Source organism: Lactuca serriola, chromosome 2 (genome assembly GCF_051521515.1).
Source record: "Lactuca serriola cultivar US96UC23 chromosome 2, Lser_US96UC23_V15, whole genome shotgun sequence".
NCBI lineage: Eukaryota > Viridiplantae > Streptophyta > Magnoliopsida > Asterales > Asteraceae > Lactuca > Lactuca serriola.
The window spans coordinates 41,659,836-41,681,636 of NC_136409.1; the positions used below are offsets into that span (position 1 = coordinate 41,659,836).

The window sequence follows — 21,801 nt, forward strand, 5'->3', positions numbered from 1 at the left end:
AATGATTGTTTGAAGTTAAATGTTTATTAAGTATAATGCTTAAACGATACTATATATATATATATATATATATATATATATATATATATATATATATATATATATATATATATATATATATATATATATATATATATATATATATATATATATTTGTGTGCCAAATTTATGCAAGTGTGGGTTTATGATTTAAGGTACAAAGCAAAAAAAATGCAAAATTGTTGTTATAAAATGTGTAGTAAAAATAAATGTACAATCCATGGGCAATTTGGGAATGTTGGTATATATCTTTTTATTTTGTCGTATTTTTACTATTATAAAAGAACAAAATATTTATGAATGTTTTATATTGAATTTATATAATAAAAAATGAAAAAAAAAGGAAAAAATATATATTATGAATTATTGCATACCGGTATGAAATAAGCAATGTCTTTTTACCTTTAAACCATTAATAACAACATAGCTAAATATGCAATTTTTGGGATATCACGGTTATCAGATTTATGAATGCAAATTTGAAATTTGAAAAAAAAAATAGAGTCAAACTTAACTTTTTAAAATAGCATTGGTACCAACCAACATGTCTCATATTTTCATGTGTCCAAGTAAAAACCATATGGATTATTAGGTAATAATTTGTCATTTTATAATGTTGGTATGCTACATGATCAAATTTTTAAAAATGAGTATTCTACCCCTACTTAGGTAGAAAATAACAACAAAATTGGGTCAAAGTCACATTATATCAATATATTGCAATTTTGAAGTCTTCTGAATGAATTAACATGTAATTTGGATGACAATTCAATGGACGACGGAGGTTCGGAGAGTGGAGAATAAGAATTAGATTAGATTGAGTTTTATATGCTATGCTTGATTTAGAATAATAATGTACATGTAATAAATTTATAAAATCAAATGATGAACGGAAGAAAAAGAAACAAATTATTCATTAAATCAAACATTTCAATAACTTAAAATTGTCATAAATAGCACGAATATCATCGTGTTCAGACCAAATAACCACCCAATAAAATTTTATAAACAACAAATAGATCCATAAATAGACAATTAAAAGTGCGACAAAAAAGATTAAAAAGAAAATGTCTCTAAACATATTCAAGATGAAATGTAAAATGTTGCTTGTTGGCTTCATATTAGTCAAACTTTTCCAACTTTGGGATCTTCAAGGTAGCAGGAATAGCACCTCTCATCTTGGTCAAACGGATACTCAATTGATACAATCAGGCAGTCTCCCACAAATGACTTGTATACGTCCTTCAAACTGTCCCCTGATATCTTATTTGATACATCGTTGTTCTACAATAATACAACAATACAAACTTACAAACCCCTTTATTTTTATCTAATTTCAAAATAACACTTAATCCAATAATTAACTCTTACCTCTTCCTTAAATTTCAAATTATAGGTTTTGCCCTTATCTTCATAGAACTCAGAAGCAGCAACATCCATTCCAATAACAACCTGGAATTTGGGTTTTCTTGTTTGCATTTGTATATTTAAAAATATATTCATTTTTACTTTATATATCTCTAATAACTTAGTTACTTAGTAAGAAAATAATAAAAATATAAAACCAAACCTGATTAAGCGGAAATGGAAAAAAAATGATGATTATAAAAACTCACATTCTTCCACCGAAAACTCTGTAGACTGAAAGCCAAGTGGGGAGCCATGATAAAGATCTTGTGTAGCGCCACATAGGAAAGATGAATCGAGTAAAATAGGCCGCATCACCCATCCCAGATTTGTGCGCCAACAAAACACATCTCCTAACAGAATGTTCATGTGTGCCCACGAATCACCAACACATCGAATGGGAGCAATTTGAGTCATGGGTATAACTTTTGGATCTCCTAAAAAAGAAAACTTATAAGTTAATTAATAAAAAGTATACTTTTAGAGGCTTATGAGATTGTAGATAATGTCTTTGTTCCTGAAGAGAAGAGTATGTTTCTCATTGTGTCTATTGACTAACAGACTAGAGGGCAATAATCCTAGCTTCAATATAATAAATTATCATGATTAAATCCATATTTTCCATTTTTCTTCGCATAAAATGTTACTTGCATATATACAAAGTAATTGTTGCTTGAATAATTGGGTAGATTATTCATGATAGAATGTACTAATAAGAAAAAATTTGAAAGTAAAATGTTGTAATTGGGTAGCCTTCTCAGGTGAACTTTCCATGTTTAATTACTAAGTACTAACCTGTGTAAGCGGACTATCATCGGTTGGAAGCTTGAGGTCATCCTTAGTGCTGTCAGTTTCAACCCCATCAGATTCAGCATCAGCAATATAACTATACTACTCAAGAACTGTTTGATATATCATAACTCATACATTAATTTTTTTTTAAAAAAAGAGCATAAACAAAGAACAAAAAAAATTAAAGAAACAGGCATGCCTCAGTGTATGATGCCTGACATCTTTCATATGTTCTTTCAAGTAAAGTTTGCACATACTTCACAAGGTCACCAGAAAATTTTGGCATTGCTTGTGCCCACCCAAGCACCTATAGTAACATTGTGCAAATTAAAACACAATCAAATGAGAAATAAATAACTTTTTAAAAAACATGCCTCTTTTGCAAGAAAATCAATGGTCAAAAGTCCTTGTAAGACAGGTCGACCCTTGGAAACTGATGGGGTGTAAGCAGTACCAGGATTTGCTCGTGGGCGAAATGCAGCGGGACCTACATACAAGATTCCAGATGGAAACTAATAATAAAGTGAATAATTTATATAACAGTTAATCTACAAACATAGTTGGAAAAAAGTGATCTTTTACAAAGTTTTCAACAAATGCCAACAATCCGTCATTCGTGCAACATAAAGGTCAAGAAACACCATAAGACACGTTGATTGTGGATCATATAAAAAGTATAAACACTCAGAAAAAAATAACAAACATACCCTAGTAGTTGGAGTGAACAACAGATAAAAAACTGAAGTAGTTGGTAGAAGTAGTTGTTCTACTGTGTAAACGACATATAAAAAGTTGAAGTAGTTGGTAGCAGAAGCAGAAGTGAAGTGAACAACAGAGACCCAACAATATGTTGTTCCAATGAAGTATCTGCAATTTTTTTTCTTAAATTTAACTATCAAACAATCATTTTTGACAATTTAAAAACTGATTAAAATTAAGAAATTATACCCGTTTTTTAAACCGGACAGATGGCAAGTTTCCAGGCAACGCTTTACAAGCTGCAAAGTTTCAAAATTCAGAAAAACAAAAATCACATTCAGCACTTAAAGGAAGAAAAAAAAATTAAAAAAATAATAACAATAACAAAAAAAGGGAACACACAACCTTCCCATTCATCTCTAATCCAATAAAATTCATATCATTCCTCTTTCTAGCCATTCCAAAGAGAAACATTCCATTACTTGTAATTTGGAATTTTGAATTAAATATTAATGTAAAAAAGAAATTTGTAGAAAGTCAACGAAAAAGTCAATACCAATTCCAATATCAACAAACAAAGGTCGATCTGGATCAGCATAAATTGTGTGCCAATCAATGCTATAAGGGTATCCCTACACTCAATAAAAGGTGATCAACAAATTAAAAAAGTTGACTGATTTTTTTTTTAAAAGGAAGAAAAAAGCAATCAGAAAAGGAGTAAAGCATACTCTATCTAATGCCATAAGTCCAGGAAACTTTCTTCCTTTAAGAAACTCCCATACAACCGAAGCATTTTCAATAATGTTAAAATTTGAAGAAACCATTGATTCCTCCATTAAAGCTTTACATGCCATATTTCCAATTATTGTAACATCACATTTTTCTTGACTTAATTTTCCTATTACTTTTGCCAGTATTGAGCTCCCATAACTATCTTGATTTGATAATCCAAACTTAGCTAGACCAATCCACAAAATTTTCTACAATATATTTCAATTTTCTAGATTTAGAAAAAAGATTAACAAATCACATGACTTGAAATTAGTCAAAATTGCAGCGTTCATACATCACCTTTGACTTTGAAAGCAGTGTTGTTATTTCTTCCAATGAATTTGGGCCAAGACCAAAAGGTGTCCAACCTAAGAAAATCTTGAAATAGTCAACATTGACTTTTCTTGACCATGAATGAACTTACACAAAAAAGTCAAAATGTTACCTTCAGGAATGCAATGAGCAGAAACAAGCTCTGGGTTCTTAAAATTTAGTTTTCATACACCAAAAATCTTTAGGAAAGAAAATGGGAATGTTTCTAGAATTTGCAAATTTTATTATTTTAATAGCTTCTTTAAATGCTCCAACCTCTAAATATTTATTAGGTATCAAAAATCCAAGAGCATACATTATTTGAAATGCAATATTTCCTACAAATATTAAACCATCAGATGAAGAAACTAAATAGTTTATGGCAGCTGCTTTTTCTATAAGGTTGCCTCCTCCAACCTGCTTTTTCTATGAGGTTGCTTCCTCCAACCTACAAGTCAATTATAAGAAGTTAAAGGTTAGGATGCAAGAACCCAAAAAGCATATAAAATGACCATTGTTTCATAATGCTTTTAGTCCCCCAAGTCAAAGTCAAACATGGTTAATGGAAGAACCCAAAAAGCATATAAAATGACCAATTTACCCTCATAACACTTTTAGTCCTTTTTAGGGTTTGGTCCAAAAAGTATTTTTTTTCCTTTTTAATCCATGTTTCATAATGCTTTTAGTCATCGAATCAAACACGGTTATTGGAACGACCTAAAATACATATAAAATGACCATTTTTCCCTCATAATGCTTTTAGTCCTTCAAACGCTCATGTCGAAAAGGAAAGAAAGTGGATTCTTAATTACCAGATGTTCAAGGTGTTGGAACAACATAAGCACCATAAGCTCTTGCACAGGTTGGAGGAATCCCAGCCTTGTTAAACTTAACAGGAAATTGAGGCTTAGCTTTAAGCCCCTCTGTAACACCCAAAATCAGAAAGGCCAAGAAAGGAAAGAAAACCCTAAGTCAAAGGGTCAAATCGTCGAGTCCAAGGAGGACCTCGACGAGTCCGAGCGGGATCCGGGTCGAAGAGAAGGTGACCGACTCGGCGAGTCGGAGAATGGACTCGGCGAGTCCGGTCTGAAGGGAGAAACCCCAAATCCGGGACTTTAGGCACTATTTAAGCGTCTCATTCTCTCCATTAGGGTTCCTTGGAGCCTCTCTCATCCAGAAACTAAAACCCTCAGCCTCTATTGTCGCATATTCAAGTCTCTTACCATCTTTAGAGTGATTTGAAGAAAGGAATCATTGGAGCTTCAAGGCTTGGAGTTAGATCCAGAGTTTGGGCCACCTTTCAGAGTTATTGAAGGTATTAAGTCGTCATTTTCACCCTTCTTCATCTAGATCTACCTTGGTTAAGAGTTTTGGGGGGCTTTTATGCCATGTTTATGAACCATCTCGAGTTAGAAGCTCAGATCTGAAGTTGCTACTTCAGATCTAAGTGTATCTTGGCCTATAAAAATCATAAAGTATCAGCCTTGAGAGTGTAGATGATGCATGGTTGTCTTAAACCCTAGTTTGTGGTGTGTTTAGCCTAGATCTCCTTAGCTACACGTAAAGGTTGCAACTTTACATGGGGAATGGGCTTTGGGATGTTGGATCTACAGTTTGGAGTCGCTGCATGACTTAAAAGCCTTTGAATGTATGAAGGACTAATTAGAATCAAAGAGTCCTTCGAGTGGACTCGGCGAGTAGTATGAATATTAGAAGGAACTCGACGAGTTAGATGAACAACTCGGCGAGTTTGTTGAAGATTGTCATGAACTCGGCGAGTCTGTTCTAGGACTCGGCGAGTCAAGTCGCGAAACCCTCAAACCCTTCGAGTTAAGAATCGAATCAGTGAGTCGAGTGGAGACTCAGTGAGTTGGACAGGACAAGACTCGGAAATCGGTGGACTCGGTGAGTCAGGGGATGACTCGGCGAGTCGAGTCGCGAATGGAAGGATTCTGAGCGCATGAACTCGGCGAGGCAGTAGGCAGACTCGGCGAGTAGGGTTGACCTGGAAGGTTGACCTTGACCAGGACTTGGACTGTAACACCCAAAGTTTTGAAGACCAAGAAAGGGAAGAAAACCCTAAGTTTAGGGGTCAACTCGGCGAGTCCAAGGAGGGACTCGGCGAGTTGGAGCGGGATCCGGGTCGAGGAGTAAGTGACCGACTCGGCGAGTCGGCCAAGGCGAGTCGGCGAGTCTGGTCTGTGCGAGGAAAACCCTAATTCCGGGAGTTGTATCCTATTTAAAGGGTGTTATGTCCCTCCCTCAGCCCCCATATCACTCCAGAGGACCTGTAAACCCTATAATACGTGTGAGCTTCCATTATTGAGAGAAATAGCTTTGGAGGAAGGATACTTTGGAGAGGAAACTTGAAGATCAAGAAGGTTGCTTCAAGGGAGAGGTGTGTGCTCGAGATCTACTTCAGTTGTGTTCATCTTGGAGGTATTAAGCTGCCATTTTTCCCTTCTTTGCATCTTTATCTATTTTGCCATGAGATTTGGGGGTTTTTATGGTTGTTTGAGACCCAAATCGGGTTAGGGGCTTAGATATGTTGTTGCCACTTCAGATCTATGGTTGGGTTAGTCCATTAGGTCATAAAGCATCAGGAGATGAGTAGTTGGTGAAGCCTTGTGTCCTTAAACCAAAACCTAATGTGCTTTGAGCCTAGATCTCTTTAGTTATACGTAAAGTTTGCAACTTTACGTAGGGATTGAGCTTTGGAAGTATGGATCTATGGATTGGAGTCCCTGCATGACTCAAAAGCCCTCTGCATGTTGGGAGATCTGAATAGACTCGGCGAGTCCTTTGAGTGGACTCGACGAGTACCATGAAGATGAGGAGGAACTCGACGAGTGGGATGAACAGCTCGTCGAGTCGGATGAAGCTAGGCATGAACTCGGCGAATTGGATGAACAACTCGGCGAGTTGTATGAAGATTTCCGTGTGCTCGGCGAGTCTGTTCTTAGACTCGGCGAGTCAGGTCGCGGAGTCCCCAAACCCTTCAAGTTAAGACTCGAGTCAGCGAGTCGAGCAAGGACTCAGTGAGTTGGACAGGACAGGAATCGGGAATCAGTAGACTCGGCGAGTCAGGGGCTGACTCGGCGAGTAGAGTCGCGAGTGGAAGGACTCTGGACTTATGAACTCGGCGAGTCAGTAGGGTGACTCGACGAGTAGGGTTGACCTGGAAGGTTGACTTTGACCAGGACTTTGACTTTGACCTGAGTTGACTTGGTTGTCTTTCGGGGGTCAGTTAGACTCAGTGTTGCTTTGATATTGTTAGCTCGGGAAGCAAGTAGAGCAGGAGTTCAGTCAGTGGACGGGTAGCGGTCAAAGGGTTTAGCAGCAGCAGCTCAGCAGTATCAGGTGAGTCTCCTCACTGTTTGTATGGGTCTAGGGCACCAATGCCGGCCCATTTAGAATATGCATGAAAGACCAGGGGGCGGCTCCTGGCGCACAGTATGATATTATGTATGATAGTAAGACCCGGGGGTTAGCCCTAGGCAATATGTATGAAAGACCGGGAGGTGGCTCCTGGCGCATTGTATGCTATAGACATGGAAGACCAGGAGGTGGCTTCTGGCACACTGTATGCCGTTTAGCTAAGTAGAGTAGTATGTACGGTTGTCTGTGTGATACTTGCATAGAAGACCAGGGGGTGGCCCTTGGCACTTGTCTATAAGACCGGGGGGTGGCCCCTGGCACTTGTCTGTAAGACCGGGGGGTGGCCCTTGGCATTCGTCTGTAAGACCAGGGGGTGGCCCCTGGCACTTGTCTGTAAGACCCAGGGAGCGGCCCAGGCTTGACCAGGAAGACCATGTGCGGCCCGTGGCATAATGGCAAGACTATGTTTGGCACATAGCACCTTACTTGGTTATGGATAAGTCAGTTATGTATGATTCTTGGCTATGAATGGTTTGTATGGTATGTGGTATCTGGGGAACTCACTAAGCTTCGTGCTTACGGCTTTCAGTTTTGGTTTCAGGTACTTCCGGTAGCGGATGATGGAGCTCGGGATGATCGCATGGCACACACCATAGATTAGTCAGCCTGGGAATGTTTTACTCTGATAATGAACATGTGTTTTGAAAACTAATACTCTGTTTATGTTTTGAAATGATTATTTTACTTTAAGTGATACTTATTTAAAAGAAATTTTTAGTCTTGAATTTTTGGACGTTACATGGACTTTGACCAGAGTTGACTTAGTTGACTTCTGGGAGGACAGTTGAGCTAAGTGATATATGTTTTGATATTGGTAGCTCGGGGAGCTAGTGGAGCAGCGGTTCAGGGAAATTGCCGGTCAGCATCCATAGGGGTTATCAGCAAGTTCAGTAGTGCAGGTGAGTTTTCCCTTTGTGTGAATGGGTCTACGACCACAATGTCGGCCCATGTAGTTATGAGTAGGAAGACCCGGGGGTTAGCCCTAGGCACTGTATGCTAGTATGATACTTGGGACTAAGGTCCATTTATAGCGGGCGGGTGCCCAGGAAGGGTTTGCGTGATAGAGTATACTTGTTGTCTGTGTGATACATGTATGTGCCTAGTAGGGAGGTGAGTGTGGGCGAGGTCTCGTATCTCACCAATAGCAAAGTGTGGACGGTGTTCCACATCTCATTAGCAGCAGAACAGGGGCGAGGCCCAAGTTAGGGAAAAAGTGAGTGTGGGTTGGGCCCGTATCTCACTATCAGTAGGAGCGTGGACGGGGTTCCATGACTCATCAGTAGCAGGACAAGGGCGAGGCCCAAGATAGGCGAGGCCTCAGGACAGGATTCATTAGTATATGTTAGCTTATGTGTTGTGATATGCTTGTGTGTTAGTATACATTTGCGGGCGAGGCCTAATGACAGGTGAGGCCTAAGTGAAACAGATCTGTATTCGAGTGGGGCTCGAAGCCAGGCGGGGCCTGGAGCGGCGGGGCCGTTATAGCGGGCGAGGCCCGAAGTAGCGGGCGTGACCTAGTATGTGCAATATGTGTTTATGCATGGTATGTAGTAGGTTGGGGGAACTCACTAAGCTCCGTGCTTACAGTTTTCAGTTTTGGTTTCAGGTACTTCTGGTAGCGGAGGGAAGAGCTCGGGGTGATCACATGTAACAACGTAAATTTCAAAACAAATTTTTCATTTTTCATCAACCAAGTTCATATAAAAACATTCTCAAATATTTCCAACAGTAGTTTTTGAAACATAACATATCCCAAGATCATAAAAATCAAACTCTCTCTCTCTCTAGTGTGTACAGGTCACGCCGGCGCCTTCCCATGGTCCTCGCTAGTACCTGAAACTCATAACACAACAACTGTAAGAATAAATGCTTAGTGAGTTCCCCAAAATACCACATACAACACATACGTCACTCGATGCTATAATACGACCCTCCGATCGATGTGTCTCAGCGGGACCCTCCAGTCCCGTAGCTCGTTGGACCCTCTGGTCCGATCATAGCTCGTTGAACCCTCCGGTCCGGTCTATAAAATGATAAAACATACATATATCACATAGCACATAATCTCATACGTAACACATAAGACCCTCTGGTCAACACATAATACCACTCTAGGTAACGTATAGTGAGAAGACTCACCTCAGGTGTCTCGGTAAGTCTCTGACTCAGTAGAAATGTGATCTAGCCTCCGCCTAATCACATAAAGTAAATACTCTCATAAATATAACTATACTCAAACCTTTCTTAGCACCCTCAGAAGGGTAAAAGACCATTTTACCCCTCTCTTGGCTTAAAGGCCTCACTGTTGACCAAACCCTAAAAGTCAACAAAAGTCAACGGTCAAACTTTGACCCAACTCGGTGAGTCTACACATGTCTACTGACTCTCTTAGTCCCTCTTGGCACGTCGAGTCCTTCCCCTTACTCGATGAGTCACACCTGGCATGAATCGCGGGGCCATGCCGACTCAACTTGCCGAGTCTTAAGAACAACTCGGCGAGTTCCGCCTTGAACTCTAGTCCCCTAACTCTCCCTGACTCACCGAGTTATTTCCCCAACTCGGCAAGTCTACTCAATGAGTGATTTACATGAAACCCTCATCCTACTCGCCGAGTCTGATCTTCGGACTCGGCGAGTTCATGCCATGCACAAACTCCATAGACCTCCTGAGGTCAGATCTGTTCCTTTAATTCATAGATCTGGCCTTCCCAAGCATAATAATCACATAAAGTTCAGACCTTGACACTCCTATAACATCTAAATGGTCTAACTTGGTGATTTGGCCCTAAAAATGACATCCTAAGCTCATGGCTCCCAAAATAACTCATAAAGCTCCAAGGGTTAAGGTCTCTGGACCTCTTTGGGTCCAGATCCAAAGCATAGACTCGAGAAGGGACCAATTGCTCCACTTATCCATCCTCTAAATGGGTTAGAAAACCCTAACTCTAAGAATCAACACCAAAACTGAAGAAGGTCCGAATAAATACCTCAATATGAACTCTATGAACTCTGAAGTCACCAAAATCGCACCTCCTTCAGCCTCCTCTTGCCTTGGTCACCTCCTTCTTGCAAATACACCAACAAAAGGATCAAGAATGGCCTATCCTTCCTCACAAACGCTCTAGATCTCTTAGGGTTTCTCTCTGGGGTTTGGTAGCCGCAAATGACGGCCCTAAGGGCCTTTAAATAGGTCCCAAACCCAAGAAATTAGGGTTTCATTAAACAGCATGGACTCGCCGAGTCCGGTTGTGAACCCGGATACGAATACGCGACCATACTCGGCGAGTTTAAACACCAACTCGCCGAGTCTCCTCACAACTTCCAAAAATAAAGGAATAAAATATTATACCTGGGAATCCGGATGTTACAATTCTCCCCCACTAGAATTAGATTTCGCCCTCGAAGTCTCACTCTGCAAACAATTCTGGATGCTGCTCTCGCATCTCACACTCCGGCTCCCAAGTCAATTCTGACCCTTTCCGATGCTGCCACTGGACCTGCACCAGAGGCACCTCCTTGTTCCTCAAAACCTTGATCTTCCGATCCCTAATCGCCACCGGTCTCTCAACATAATTCAGGCTCACATCCACCTGAATATCTTCTAATGGAACCACTGCCAACTCGTCGGCTATACACTTTTGCAGCTGCGACACGTGGAAAGTGTCATGAATCTGATCCAACTCTGCTGGTAACTCCAAACGGTAGGCTACTCTGCCTACCCTCGTGATCACCCTAAAAGGAACAATATATCGGGCCCCCAACTTGCCCCGCTTCCTGAATCGAATCACTCCTTTCCAAGGAGAGACCTTTAGGAGCACGAAGTCGCCGACCTGAAACTCGAGCTCGGACAAGCGTCTGTCTGCATAACTCTTCTAACGACTCTGAGCGGTCAACAACCTCTGTCTGACTTGCTGAATCTGCTCTGTCATCTGAAGCATGATCTCGGTACTACCCATCACACGCTGCCCTACTTCTCCCCAGCAAATGGGGGTCCGACACCTCCTCCCATACAACATCTCAAAGGGCGGCATACCAATGCTCGAATGATGGCTGTTGTTGTAGGAAAATCTGCCAAGGGCAAATACGTGTCCCAACTCCCGCCGAAATCCAACACACATGCTCGGAGCATGTCCTCAAGAGTCTGAATCGTCCGTTCACTCTGCCCGTCAGTCTGTGGGTGGTATGCGGTACTAAAATACAATTTCATACCCAATTCCTCATGAAACTTCTTCCAGAATCTGGAAGTGAATGTACATCTCGATCTGATCGAGATCGGCACTCCATGCCGCGATACCACCTCTCTCACGTACATCTCTGCCAACCTCTCCGCGGAAGAGCTCTCACTGATAGCCAGGAAGTGAGCGCTCTTCGTCAACCTGTCCACAATCACCGAAATTGCATCAACACCTCTCGAGTCCTTGGCAATTTGGTGATGAAATCCATGGTAATCTGTTCTCATTTCCACTCGGGAATCTCTAACGGCTGCAACTTACCATGTGAACGCTGGTGCTCGACCTTAACCCTGCGACAGGTCAAGCATCTCTCTACAAACCATGCGACATCCCTCTTCACGTAGGGCCACCAATACTCCCTTTTCAGGTTCAAATACATCTTAGTGGCCCCGGGATGGATCGACAACTTCGATCGATGAGCCTCTTCCATCAAAATGGTACGCGTTCCGCCCACCGACGGTACCCATATCCGACCCTGAAATGTCATAAGCCCCCGACTATCGGTAACAAATTCCGATACCAGCCCGACAACTCGCTCTCTCTTCTGGCTTTCTGGCCTCGCGGCCTCAGCCTGGGCCCCGCGAATAGCGTCCAACACCAGGGTCATCACTATCAATCTCAAACAAACATCTCGCCTCGGGGCGCCCTCCGCCCTACGGCTCAGTGCATCGGCTACAACATTAGCCTTGCCCGGGTGGTACAGGATCTCACAATCATAATCCTTGACCACATCCAACCACCTCCTCTGGCGCATATTCAGGTTGGGCTAATCCATCAAATACTTCAAACTCTTGTGGTCCGTGTATATCGTACACCGAACCCCATACATATAATGTCGCCAGATCTTGAGGGAGAACACTACCACTCCCATTTCCAGATCATGAGTGGGATACCTCGACTCATGAGGCTTAAGCTGCCTCGATGCATATGCTATCACATGCCCCCTCTGCATAAGCACCGCTCCCAATCCAAATATCGATGCATCACAATATACCACAAAATCCCCCATCCCTTCCGGAAGGGCTAACACTGGGGCTTCGCATAATTTCCGTCGAAGTGTCTCGAACGAGGTCTGCTGATCCGGACCCCAAGAAAATGTAGCACCCTTCCGGGTCAACCTGGTGAGTGGCATGACGATCTTGGAGAAATCCTTAATAAATCTCCGATAATAGTCGGCCAAACCCAGAAAGCTCCTGATCTCGGTGGGTGACCTCGGCACCTCCCAACTCATCGCTGCCTCAATCTTGGCCGGGTCGACCAATATCCCTTCCTGGTTTACAAGGTGCCCTAGGAACTAGACCTCTCGCAACCAAAAATCACACTTGGAGAATTTGGCATAAAGCCTCTCCGATCTCAGGACTCCGAGGATCTCCCTCAAATGCTCCTCATGCTGCTCTCTGGATCTCAAATACACCAATATGTCATCGATGAACACGATCACAGAGAGATCCAACATCGGTCTGCACACTCTGTTCATGAGATCCATGAACACCGCCGGTGTGTTGGTGAGTCCGAAAGGCATCACCACGAACTCGTAATGCCCATAACGATTCTGGAATGTTGTCTTCTGGACGTCCTCATCTCGCACTCTCACCTGATGATACCCAGACCTCAAATCGATCTTGGAGAACCAAGATGCTCCCTGCAACTGATCGAACAAATCGTCGATCCTCGGCAACAGGTAACAGTTCTTGACCGTTAGCTTGTTCAACTCCCGGTAATCAATGCACATCCGGTGTGAACCATCCTTCTTCTTGACAAAAAGGATAGGCGCCCCCCATGGCGAACTGCTCGGCCGAATAAACCCCTTCCCCAGCAGCTCCTGGAGCTGCGAGGATAACTCCTGCATCTCTGGAGGCGCAAGGCGATAAGGCTCCTTGGCGATAGGTGTAGCTCCCGGAACCAAATCGATACCGAACTCTACCTGCCTCTCTGGAGGCACACCTGGCAACTCCTCTGGAAACACATCCGGAAACTCACGCACTATCGGGACCTCATCAACTGACCTCGGTCTCTCTGAATCAACCCTCACATCCATCACATATGCCACAAATCCCCTACAGCCCTGCTGTAGACTCTGTCTCGCTCTGGCAGCCGAACAAAATGCTGACCCAACACGTGTACCCCCGCCGTACACCGTAAGAACTCCCCCACTAGGGTCTCGAATCGTCACCAATTGACGCTCGTAGTCTATCAAAGATCCATATCGGCTCAACCAATCCATACCCACTATAACAAACACATCCCCCATCGCAATCGGAACTAGATCTATCGGAAACTCCACACCGAAGATCTCAAGGACACATCCTCGAATCACATCTGAAGCATACACTGCTCGCTCATCAGCTATGGAAACTCGCAGAGGTCGATCCAACGCCTCTCGACGGATACTAATGTGCTGACTAAATGCTACGGAAACAAACGACTGACTCACACCCGAGTCAAATAATACCAAAGCAGGCACATAATTCACAAGAAAAGTACCTACGCACATCATTATATAAGCATAATAACTCAACTCAAAAAAAGATGAATATAGAATACATACCAGCCACAACATCGGGCGACGCGCAGACCTCCTCCGCAGTCAACTGGAATGCTCTCCCACAAGCCTTCGGTGCCTCAACCTTCACCGGCCGAACATCGGTAGCCCTAGCAGCAGGCGCAGATCCCTGAAGTAGCTGAGGGCACTTGGCCTTCCGATGGCCGGTCTGGCTGCAATGAAAGCAAACCGAAAATCCCTTGGGGCAATCCCTCGCGATATGCCCCTCCTTCTCGCACTTGTAGCATACTCCAACCCTGCACGACCCCTCGTGACTCTTGCCGCACTTCCCACAAGTGCGACCCTTCGCGCCTCCAGATCTCGAATCAGCGGGTCTAGCCCGCTTGGCTGCCGGCTGAGACTGAGTCGGTCGCCGATCCACCCTCTGTGACTCGGCCTCCTCCCTGGCCTGAGTCTCCAACTCAATCTCCCTCTTTCGGGCATTTTCCTGGAGCTCAGCAAATGTCCGGTAAGTCGAGTTCGCCACGAACTCCTGAATATCTCTCCTCAGAACACGCAGATAACGGCTCATACGAGTATGGTCAGAAGACACCTGCTCAGGGCAAAACATCGCCCTCTCATGAAACTTCCTGGTGATCACTGCCACAGAATCAGTACCCTGCTTGAGGGTCAAGAACTCCTGAATCAACAGTTCCCTCTCCACCAGGGGAACATACTCGTCTCTGAACATAGCAGTGAACCTCTCCCAGGTCACCTCAGAAATTTCTGCCAAAGTGAAGTTCGCAATCTCGAACTTCCACCAATCCTTCGCTCCCAAGCGGAGCTGGTTCAGAGAGAACCGTACCCTCAAGTGTTATGGACAAGAACATGTATAGAAACATTCCTCAATGTCAGAGATCCATCTCATCGCATCAATCGGGTCCTGTGTCCCATCGAACTCTGGTGGCTTCTTGTTGCTAAACTCCCGAAACAACAAAGAGTCACCTCCCTGAGGTCTGGCAGCAGTAGCTGCAGCTGCCGCAGCCTCAGTCAGTGTTGCATATTGCTCATCAAAGGTCTCAATCAATGTGGTCTTGATGTCCCCAAACATCTCAGGAATCTCAGCCCGGATGACAGCAGCCACCTCCTCATGAATCAATCGACGGATCTCCTCGTCGCTGACACCACTGCTCTCAGGTGTGTGTCGAGTCCCAACCATGATGCTTCTGAAATACAACAATAAATATCAGAGACTCGATCGAGCATACTCATACTCGATGATGCAACCTTACTCGTCCTCCGTTGTCCAAAAGATTCTTACTTGGAATGCCCACTGATCCGGTGTCTTCAGTAGTACGGGCCCTATACTACTGACCACACCGCATCAACATTTACTCCAAGTCCTCCTCCTTGGATCCTGGATTACAAGTACTCTACTCTCATTATGCATTGGCTACCCTCCGATAGACCTCTCATGAGCTCCTAACTGCTATCTACTCGCTCTCAAAGCAACTCAGCAGCAGAAATCTCCTAGGCTAAGGCATCACAAATCAGGCCACTCTAGTCCTAATATGAATACCTAGCCTACTCGAGCATGCATAATGTAACATAGCATATCTCATAACACATAATGTAAGGGTACTTTTGGGGATTCACCGTTCGGGCGCTGGCTGATCGTACACACGACTCTGTTCTGTTTGTCTCAAAACTCTTTTTACTCTTTTCAAAAATTTTACTTCATTATCAAAAATTTTCCTCAAATCCTTAGTTTGAGTTCAGATACACCCGAAGATGCATCTGAATCCCTCAAACCAAGGCTCTGATACCAACTTGTAACAACGTAATTTTCAAAACAAAATTTTCATTTTTCATCAACACAGATCATATAAAAACATTCTCAAATATTTCCAACAGTAGTTTTTGAAACATAACATATCCCAAGATCATAAAAATTAAACTCTCTCTCTAGTCTGTACGAGTCATGCCGGCGCCTTCCTACGGTCCTCGCTAGTACCTGAAACACATAACACAACAACTGTAAGCATAAATGCTTAGTGAGTTCCCCAAAATACCGCATACAACACATACGCCACTCGAGGCTATAATACGACCCTCCGGTCGATGTGTCTCAGCGGGACCCTCCAGTCCCATAGCTCGTTGGACCCTCTGGTCCGGTCATAGTTCGTTGAACCCTCCGGTCCGGTATATAACATCATACAAAATACATATATCACATAGCACATAATCTCATACGTAACACATAAGACCCTCTGGTCAACACATAATACCACTCTAGGTAACGTATAGTGAGAAGACTCACCTCAGGTGTCTCGGTAAGTCTCTGACTCGATAGAAATGTGATCTAGCCTCTGCCTAATCACATAAAGTAAATAATCTCATAAATATAACTATAATCAAACCTTTCTTAACACCCTCATAAGGGTAAAAGACCATTTTACCCCTCTCTTGGCTTAAAGGCCTCACTGTTGACCAAACACTAAAAGTCAACAAAAGTCAACGGTCAAACTTTGACCCGACTCGTCGAGTGCACTTGGGCGACTCGGCGAGTCTACACGTGTCTATTGACTCTCTTAGTCCCTCTTGGCACGTCGAGTCCTTCCCCTTACTCGACGAGTCACACCTGGCATGAATCGCAGGGCCATGCCGACTCAACTCGCCGAGTCTTAAGAACAACTCGGCGAGTTCCGCCTTGAACTCCAGTCCCCTAACTCTCCCTGACTCACCGAGTTATTTCCCCAACTCGGCAAGTCTACTCACTGAGTGATTTACAGGAAACCCTCATCCTACTCGCCGAGTCTGATCTTTGGACTCGGCGAGTTCATGCCATGCACAAACTCCATAGACCTCCTGAGGTCAGATCTGTTCCTTTAATTCATAGATTTGGCCTTCCCAAGCATGATAATCACGTAAAGTTCAGACCTTGACACCCCTATAACATCTAAATGGTCTAACTTGGTGATTTGGCCCTAAAAATGACATCCTAAGCTCATGGCTCCCAAAATAACTCATAAAGCTCCAAGGGTTAAGGTCACTGGACCTTTTTGGGTCCAGATCCAAAGCATAGACTCGAGAAGGGACCAATTGCTCCACTTATCCATGCTCTAAAGGGGTTAGAAAACCCTAACTCTAAGAATCAACACCAAAACTAAAGAAGGTCCGAATAAATACCTCAATATGAACTCTATGAACTCTGAAGTCACCAAAATCGCACCTCCTTCAGCCTCCTCTTGCCTTGGTCACCTCCTTCTTGCAAATACACCAACAAAAGGATCAAGAATGGCCTCTCCTTCCTCACAAACGCTCTAGATCTCTTAGGGTTTCTCTCTGGGGTTTGGTAGCCGCAAATGACAGGCCTAAGGGCCTTTAAATAGGTCCCAAACCAAGGAAATTAGGGTTTCATTAAACAGCGTGGGCTCGCCGAGTGCACTCATGAACTCGCCGAGTCCGACTGTGAACCCGGATACGAATCCACGACCATACTCTGCGAGTTTAAACACCAACTCGCCGAGTCTCCTCACAACTTCCAAAAATAAAGGAATAAAATATTATACCTGGGAATCCGGATGTTACAATACATGGCACACACCATAGATTCGACAGCCTGGAATGTTTTACTCTGATAATGAACATATGTTTTGGAAATTAATACTCTGATCATGTTATGGATTGATAATTGTGTTTTAAGTAATGTTTTATAAAAGAAATTTTTAGTCTTGAATTTTGGGACGTTACACCCTCACTCTTAATTTACCTTGTGTATCTCAACAAAGTTTCTTCAGGAAGTTCAAGTGAACCCATATTTAGCTCAACTTTATCAAATCCCAGCTGCTTACATTCCTGTTATGGTCATACAATACAATTTATTAGGGCAGAATTGGAAGTCAAGAAATAAGTGAAATGTGATTTGACATTTTGTGAGTTGTGACAATAGCTAATTACCTATATATACTCTTTGAAAGAAGATGAACCTTTTTGAAGTAGATATTCAGCCCAATCACCTGTACTAACATACATATCATGTTCATGGGCTAATTTTGTTGATTCTTTAATGAAAACTCAAGAAATATTGTAGAGTTGTGGTTGCCTCAATTTCATTAACACTATCTTCCCCATCACAAAGAAGATAAAAAAGGACCCCTGTTGGATACGTAAAAGGAAATCACTAACCACAGAAGGCATTAGAAAGAATTGATGTTATCATCATTCATGAATACGTAAAAGGAAATCACTAACCACAAAAGGCATTAGAAAAGAATTGATTGATTCTGTGTGTAGAGCTGAAATAGACGCAATATGACGCCGACGGGTGTTCCGTGACGTTAGTGAGAGCGGGACGTTTCTTGACCAGGTGAGGCGGCAAAGCCATTGATTTTCCGATGACATTCTCCGACGCCTGCCGCTTTGCAAGTGACGACGTCGTTACAGAAGCTTTCGGATTGGCGTTGCCGTCAACATCACTGAATGCAGCAAGAAACCCGGAAAAGAAAAAGAAAGAAGAAAGGAACCCTAGAAAGAAAACCCTAAAATTCAATGACGTTTGTGAAACGTAAGAACGACGTTACAATGCGATGAGTATGCGTATTTTGGAGTAAGCAATGAGCGTGCGTATTTTGGTGTAAGATGATGTCAGCAAAACGGTCCTAAGGTGGAGAGCTAAGGACTAAAATGCAATCAAGGGCCCTTGTTTCTTCAATTTAGAATTTAAGGTTCTCTTTTAATAATATTTAGAGATTATAAAATTAATGTCACTTTTTAGATTGAACTTTAGTATTTGTTTTAATTGGTCCTTCATTTTTTTCCTAAAGGAATCAAGTTTAACCGGCTATTTTATTTGGATCACCCAACCTTTATAACCGAATAACATCCATGTAGGTATTATTTATAAACTTAATTTTTTAATCTAATTATTATCATTATTTTTGATATTCTTTTAAGCTAAAATCAGTAGCGAAACGAGAAACTTTTGCAAGGGGTAGCACAAAAAAATCCCGATAAAAGATACTAAGGGTATGTTTGGATTAGCTTTTTTATGTCAAAAGTGATTTTTAAGAAAAGTGTTTATTAGCTTATGGCTTTTAGGAAAAATTGGTTTTAAAAAGTTTTTGGATGCGAAAAGCTGCTTTTTTAGGAGTAAAATGGTTAAAAAGCTAAAAAACTAGGATTTTCCAGCTTTTAGAAAGCTTTACTTTTCCTTATCCAAAAATCTGTTTTAAAAAACGCTTTTTAAATAGACAAACACTTTTTTAGCTTATTAGCTTTTAAAAAAGCTAAAAAGCTAATAAGCTTTTGTTAAAAGCTATCCCAAACACCCACTAAGATATTTTTTTAATTACGGTTTCACTAGAAATAACAAACTAGTGCAAAAGTCTTACATAATTATATTTTTTAAAGTTGTCCTCTACGATTACCCATTTTCCGAAAGCGCTCTATCACTCGTTTAGTCTTAACATCCATAAATGATTCTTTTTCTACACTACAAATTAAAGCATCATTCAAAAAATCATTACCCATTTTGTTATGTAAGTCGGTCTTCAAAAGTTTCATTGCGGAAAAACATCTTTCAACGGTTGCGGTTGCGACGGACAAAACCAAAGTCAACTTTAATAACCGATAAACCAAAGGAAAAGAAAGATGTTTCCCGGTTTCCACCATCAAACGAGAAAGGTCCGCAATTCCCTTCAAATTAGAAAATCTATCATCATCAATCAAAGAGTGATAATAGGTTTCAAGTTGACCATCAAGATACACCCTTTCCGAATCATTAAAATCAGTTTTGTACAACTCACGTAGCTTCACTAACTTTGATTTGTCAAACATATAAAAAGCATTACAATGACTCAAAGCCGCCATGTATTCAAGCAAATCGGTGCTCACTTCACTAAAACGGTCCCCAAATTCTTGAATTTACATATCCAAAACCATGTTGAAAATATCAATTTCAAAGTGATGTTGATTAGTAACATTGGTTCTACGGTTTCTTTGAGTAACATAAAATTCGGACATTTCCACAAATTTAATTTTATGTTTATGACAAAAAGAAAATACCTTCTCCAACATTGAAGGAAACCCATTATTTCTAAAAGCTTTAAACGTTTTCAATGTCACTTTTACCAAAGAAGTCGCTTCCAAAATATTTTGATCCTTTCTTTGAATATGTTTGGACAAGGTATTCGTGAGACCAAAAATCTCCAACATCAAGTGTAAATAAATCGCAAAATCAAGAGTCTTGAAATACGACCAAATACTGTACGCTCAATTTCGGTTATTTTAACTAGACCCCTCCTCTTCAACATATTTAAGAACCTTGATAACCTCCGAAAACAAATTCTTCAAACTTATTATGGTTTTATAATGTGAACTCCATCTTGTCTCCCCAGCTCGAACAAGAGAAGTCTCCTGATTTAACCCTCTTCCGGTCTCAATTTCACCATTACCAATTTCTTTTTGAACCCTTTCCTTGTAACTATCTCGTATTATATCTTTTCTTTTACAAGAAACACACACCACATTAACCACCAAAGCTAATTGCTCAAAGAAATCATCATCACCATCGTGGTTTTTTGCTACAGCCACAACCACTAATTGAAGTTGGTGTGTAAAACAATATAAATAATATGCCGAAGGATTATCTTTCAATATCAATGTTTTCAAACCTTAAATACACCCCGCATATTACTTGTTCCATCGTATCCTTGCCCTCTTACCTATATCAAAAAAATTATATATAAAAAATAAAATAAATAACAATTCAAATACATAAAAAATCATAATTCTTACCTGAGATATACTCAAGTTATTGTCGATGAATACCGAATCAATGACTTCTTTTAGAGTTAAAGAAGTTGTATCCTTCACGTGAACAATTCCAACAAATCTTTCTTTCACTAATCCAAGGCTATTAGCATGTCGCGAAACCATAGCCAGTTGTTCCTTTTTGGATACATCACTAGACTCGTCTACTAATATAGTAAACACATCATTACCAATTTCTTCACAAATGGAATTTATTATCTCTTTTGAAAAGCACTGAACAATCTCTTTTTGAATCTTTGGAGACGTCAAATTTTCATTTTTGGAGCATTTTCTAAAGTAACATTATAAATGCTTTCATTATGGTCCCGAAGGAATGATAATTCTTCAATGAAAAGGCCTTTAGAAATTGACTCATCTGACTCGTCATGACCACGAAATGGTAACGCATTCTTCAATAAATCTACATGTATCGGTTGTAGCACGTAATCGAATTTGATAGTTACTTGCTTCAACTTCAGTTTGCTTATGAGAAGCTTCACTAATAGATTGGTTTTTCTTTACTAGATTTTCATATTTTTGTTTTACTTTGTTATGATGACTGTTAACTTTACCTTCATGATCTTTCAATGATTTCTTTTTACTCCAGGTATCAAAGCCTCCTGTCACAAATACATCTCTCCCCCCTTGTTGCCCCCACAATATCTCCAAACAAGTAACAACATAAACAATAAGTTTTGCTCTCTTTTATGTTATACTCTAACCAATTAAATTCATCAAACCATCCCTTTACAAAACGTCTGTTCTTACCACCAATTTTTATTGATGTAAAATCATGGCATTTTGGTTGAGAAGGTCC

General features: G+C 41.4%; 1 protein-coding gene across 1 annotated transcript; it reads right to left on the bottom strand.

The window, feature by feature from the left end:
• Positions 1-20,459: 20,459 nt before the first annotated feature.
• Positions 20,460-21,110, bottom strand: LOC145089186 (uncharacterized). The gene is made up of 3 exons (XM_079027659.1): positions 20,970-21,110; positions 20,869-20,896; positions 20,460-20,770 (listed from the first exon to the last, which is right to left on the bottom strand). The coding sequence occupies exons 1-3, from the start codon at positions 21,108-21,110 to the stop codon at positions 20,460-20,462; spliced, it is 480 nt and encodes a 159-aa protein (XP_078883785.1).
• Positions 21,111-21,801: the final 691 nt, after the last annotated feature.